Consider the following 5,685-nt stretch of genomic DNA (forward strand, 5'->3'; position numbering starts at 1 on the left):
AAGGCCAGGCTGGACATTGGGGCTTGGAGCAGCCTGGCACAGTGGGAGGTGTCCCTGCCATGGCAGGGGGGGCACTGGATGAGCTTTAAAGTCCCTTCCAACCCAAACCATTCTTTATCTTTTTTCTTTTCACAGTTGTTTCTCACCCATGCCCAGCATCAACTCTGATAGAAACAGCAATGGCTATACTTCTGTTATGTTTTAAATCCAAGCTCTTCTTTCCCCGTTTCATTCCCCACCGTGGTACTTTGAAGTGCATTTTTAGAACCTTGAAGTAAAATATTTTTATGTATTTTTCCCTTGACCCAAGGATTTGCAGCATGCAAAGACAACCGAGTATCTTCCAAGAAACAGGTTTTGTTCTCTTCCTTTTATCTTGAATCAGATTGTGCTCTATTGGGATGCAAATCTGCATCAGCTCTCACTCCAGTCCTTAGTTGCACAGCAAATATATCTGGTATCACACAGGACAGTATAGTATCAGGGAGAAGTTACAATAAATTAAGCAGTGGATAATAGATGTTAGGGAGATGCTGAAAGTCCACAGGATCACAGCCCCAGAGACCCAAAACACATGAAAAACAGGCATTCTGTTAAAACAGGGAAGAGTGGTTATTTTGGGGGATTTACCTGCAAGTTTATTACTTACTCAACTGATGGGTTTAGCTTGCCAAAACCAGAGAGTAAGTAATACCATGGAGCTACATCGTGTTACTATTAAATTAAACCAACAAACATGGTACCTGGAAGGGTGTGTTGGGGGAAGTGAGTTAGAAAAGTGGCATCAATTTCCAGTTTTGAAATATCCAAGAACTTGAAGCCAAAGCCAGGTGTGCTCTGTGAGGAACACACATGTGATGGAACAGGAGCAGGTTGTGGTTTAAGGTTGGGAGACTTCCTATAAAAAAGTTAAACATTGCTTAAATATTGAAGAGAGAAAAATGGTTAAATTCTTTCTGAAATGAAAGTAGTGATTAAGTTAGAGGTGAAACTAAAGTGGGGTTTTTTTTTAGAAATAACTACAACAATCTGAAAAAAGCACTAAAAATGTACAGGAAGCAGATACTGAGCTTGCAGGTGTTACTTAAGAGCATAAACAAGTTCTGGGGTTAAGAGGAAAAAAAAAACTAACAAAGAACAAATGTTACTGTTTGATCGTGGCTCCTCCCAGGACAAGGTGACAGTTGTCTGGCTGGCATCTGATGCTTACTAATTATTGACTTTTTTTAAAGCAAACAGCAGCAGCACAAAGCTCTCAGCATTCAAACTACAAGTTTAGATTAACACTGCAATTCTCCACTCCCTGAATTACCACCCTTCTCTTTAGAAGTACATTTTTAATGCTCTGAAGGACACAGTTAAAAATCCAAACCACTCAGATTGTGAGTTCACAGTCAATGCAGGAGCTACAGAAACATCCTTTCATAATCAAGATTTATTTGGCTTTTGTTTGGTGATCACAAACACTATCAACAATTTTACAATTGTTTTTATTCACAGAGCTTTTTTTCATCTAAAAACTAATTCTGTTTTTTTTTCCTAGCACTATTTCAAATATTTTTCAATCTTTGTAGACAAGCTGTCCTTTAAAACTAGATGTGAAGTTCCAGTATCTCAAATATTGACATAACAAGTTCCATCTGCCAAGCAGAAACTTTTACTTAGACAGTATTTAAAGATATAAAATAAAAGTTTCCAATCTTTTGCATCACAGCTACAAAGTTGTTGGAAAAAAATAAAGCTGCAACTACCAAAAATAACTTTGTCACTGATATACATCACTCAGCAAGAAATCCAACACTAGGGAGCAGTTTTATTAGATAAGCAGTTCTACTGATGGTACAACCATAGATAAAGATAAGTAACTAAAATGTTAAGACATTCTCAACACATCGTTATGAATTCCAAAGTCTGATCTGTGCTATGCTTCATTTTATAGGATAGAAAACTGTCCCTCAGAGTCTATGGAACATGAGGCTTAATCAAGGCCTCAAAGCCCTCTCCTTAATTAACATGCCATTAATTTCTGGTTTCATAGAAAACAGACAACCAATACATCATTTTACCACTTAAAAAAAGCATTTACACTTATCTAAATATGTAAAAAAATGGGTTGAGTTGGGATTCTCTCCTTTTTAAAAATGTGCTTTCTAGAACTACTAAAAAACTTGCATTTACAAAATAGTTGATAAAAATATTCCTCTGAATTGTACAAGAAGAAAGGTTTAAGGACCACCAGTTACAGATGTGGGAGCAGGTGTCACTCAGACTTCACTTCTTTCTCTGCAGCTGCATCAGGTGCTGGGGTCTGGAAAGGAAAAAAACCCAGAACACTTCAGGAAGTTTTTAATGGCTCAGACTTAGTTAGGAGTGGTTTTAATGCACAAAGTGACACACAGGACAACCCTGACTTGTTCCTGCGGATTTCTCTTGAATCATGACCTGCTAAACCAAGCTGTCACAAAAAGGCTCCTTGGATCCATCAGGATGGACTTCAGGATGTTGATTTGTTACTAACATACACTGCAAAGGATTTTAATTGGAATTACTGCCTTTATGACAGAAGACACTTTAGCTTTTACACAGCTGCAATTACACATGAGGTGTTTAGAAAATACATGAGGTAACACTTCATGCCTTTAAATTTCAGTGCCACACTTAAAATACTCTCCAATCTTAACCCTGTTTTAATTCTTAGGAAACAGTAACATGCAGCAGGATAGACTCTGCCTCTTCTAGACTTTGGTACATTACACCTAGAATTTTGGGTGGTGTGACCAAGTCACCATCCATTCCTGGTAAATTTACATAATCTCTACACCTGTGAACTAAAGAGACCCCAGATGAGAATGGTGCCAAATTTGGTTTCATTGCTGAAATATTCCAAACACAAATTAAAAGACCAAATTGTGTGACTGTGATAATGCCAAAAATTGAGTCAACTGAAGAACTCGTAGTTATAGCACAACTTTTTCACATTGCAAGCTTGCAAATAACAAAGTGTTACCCCAGAGTAAATCCTCTTGTTCACTGAAGTACCATCCTGTACCTTCCTTGCCCACCAAACCTCATCACCTACCTGAAACCAAAATATTCCACTAAACTGAAAATGAGTGACACATTCACTGTCACAGAAACATGAGACCAACTCTAGGCCTGTTACCACACTTGCGTTTCATGTCCTAAATTTGTAACTGAATTACATCTGCATTCCAGGAAAATAATACAGAGTGGAGGATGCTGTAAGTTACCTGACCAGTGACTCCAAAAAGTTCAGCCACAGGGCCACTTTGGCACTGTGGTGCAGCCAAGACTGACCTCGCACAGTCACTTCTCCAGCAACTCACTGACAGTTGTATTTTGTCCCTGCACCAACCTGTCTCTTCTCCCAGCAGTGTCTGGCAATGTCACCTCAACTTTGGTCAAATCATTTCAACTCTGGCCTTTCACTGAAGACTCTTTCCAGGCCCGAGAAAAAGGAATATTTCATTTATCAAAAAACTTTTGTAAAAAACTTCTCAGTAACAGCAAATGCAGACTAAAACCCAAACCCAGCCCTCCAAACTTTACCTCCTCAGTTTTAGCTTCCCCATTTTCTGCAGGCAGGTTGTCCTTTGTCTGTTCTTGGTTTGTCTCTTCTGTCTGTTTTCCTTTAGGCCCCTTCTTCCCCTTTGACTGAGCTTTCTTGTCCTCGGATTTATCCTACAAGGAAATACATTTCCAGTAAATAAATTATGACCTTCCAAGTAAACCTTGGAAATAATAAAAAGCACAGAAAACCAAGATGGATTTTCTAAGCTACCAACAACTCCTGATCACCCGCTTACAAAATATTTCAGAATTACATAACTGCAACACATTGACTTCTGTACTTTGATTGCCAAAATGTATTTTTCTCCACTAATATCTATTAAAAAAGCCCACTAAGTAACTCCATAATGAGCAAACTTCTCCCAGCTGGGAAAAAAACTGTGAGGAAAGGTTTAAAAAGTGACAAAATTGATGCAAAAAAGTTTTTTTTGATGAATCAAATAAAAAATCTGACTGTTAATTAATAGCTTGAAGTAGTCAAGTATCACACATGTCAGCCAACATCAATGAGCAGGAGTAAGTGTAGATGCATCACAGACGCTGCAAAAAAAAGGAAATTGCAACTGCAGTAGCATTGAAAAGCTTCCCCAAATTCTTCAGGCTTACAGCCTTGAGAGTGGGAACACACTGATACTCAAACCACCGGAATGAAGGTGCATTCCTGATCAGTAACCGCTCAACAGGATTAAAACAATGAAAACATCAGGAAGTCTGCAAAGAAGAGTATTAGTTTATCTGAAATTAGAGAATCACGGAACAGTTTGGGTTGAGAGGGACCTTAAAGATCATCTCATCCAACCCCCAACCCCTTCCACTGTCCCAGGCTGCTCCAAGCCCCAATGTCCAGCCTGGCCTTGGGCACTGCCAGGGATCCAGGGGCAGCCCCAGCTGCTCTGGGCACCCTGTGCCAGGGCCTGCCCACCCTGCCAGGGAACAATTCCTGCCCAAGATCTCATCCAGCCCTGCCCTCTGGCAGTTTGAAGCCATTCCTCCTATCCTGTCCCTCCATCCCTTGTAAATTGTCTCTCTCCATCTTTGTTACTGACTTCCCTCAGGTACTGAAAGACCACAATTAGGTCAGCCCAAAGCTTTTAATCCATAAATCACAAAGAAAAGCTTATGATGACAAAGGAACGCTTAACAACACAAACAGCAGCAAGCCAACAGACACAAGGCCAGTTTTAGTTCTCCCCAAAACCAAAGAATTTTACACCTCACTTACTGGCACTGTGAAAGCTGTGCTGAAAAATTCAAAGATCACACAAACCCACGTTCTTACACACAAATACCTGAAAGCTTGACCACACAAATGGAAACTCATGTGGTTTTTAAGTGGCTAACACATTTTTTTTCCACTGTCTTAACACACTGCTTTAAAACACGAGTATGTGTATTTTATCCCCTCGTTACAGTGATGAAATACAACCCTATGCACAGAATCACGGAGGTTGGAAAAGTCCTCCAAGATACTCGAGTCCAACTTTAACTGAACACCTGTCAACCAGACCAGAGCAGTCAAACAACATCCAGGCCTTCCTTGGACACCTTCAGGGATGGTGACTCCACCACCTCCCTGGGCAGCTTTTGCAATGCTTGACAAGCCTTTCTGTGAAGAAATTCCTCCTGATGTTCTAACGTACAGTTGCTTTGACAGTCAAGTAGTTCCACCCAATACCAAACCACAATGTAACATGCATGGATCCATGCCCACGTTTCCATGCAATGCTTGGAGCTTAACAAGGATCTACACACACAGTGATGGAATGTACCTGTAAATACTGGCAAAAGCACATTAAAACAATACTTCAGCCAAGTGAGTGTTCCCACCAGGAATAAAACCATTCCAGCACGGTGCACCGAGGACACAACGCGGGATACACCCAGGCACCACCACCTCTCCCTCCCTTTTTCCAATTCACTCTCACCTTAGCCGGCAACTTTTTGGCTTTCGGCTCTGCTTTGGCAGGCGCGGGTTTCTGAGGAGAGAGAACACGTCAGGCGGGGATCCAGCCCTCGGGGACCCCCTCCCGGGCACAGGGCCCCGCCGCTCGGCACTTACCGCGGAGAGCCGCGCCGATCGCCGCTTGGGCTGCG

The 5,685-nt window shown here is 41.1% G+C and overlaps 1 protein-coding gene across 1 annotated transcript in view; it reads right to left on the bottom strand.

Moving 5' to 3' along the window:
• Positions 1-1,417: 1,417 nt before the first annotated feature.
• Positions 1,418-5,685, bottom strand: part of HMGN1 (high mobility group nucleosome binding domain 1) — a 5,245-nt gene continuing 977 nt past the window's right edge. The window contains exons 2-5 of the mRNA XM_008635308.1: positions 5,651-5,680; positions 5,517-5,567; positions 3,571-3,702; positions 1,418-2,308 (exon numbers count right to left, since the gene is read on the bottom strand). Of these exons, the coding sequence (XP_008633530.1) occupies positions 2,261-2,308; positions 3,571-3,702; positions 5,517-5,567; positions 5,651-5,680 (261 nt within the window). The 3' untranslated portion in view covers positions 1,418-2,260. The remainder of the gene's footprint in view (positions 2,309-3,570; positions 3,703-5,516; positions 5,568-5,650; positions 5,681-5,685) is intronic.

This window comes from Corvus brachyrhynchos, unplaced genomic scaffold (assembly GCF_000691975.1).
Source record: "Corvus brachyrhynchos isolate BGI_N302 unplaced genomic scaffold, ASM69197v1 scaffold434, whole genome shotgun sequence".
Classification (NCBI taxonomy): Eukaryota; Metazoa; Chordata; class Aves; order Passeriformes; family Corvidae; genus Corvus; species Corvus brachyrhynchos.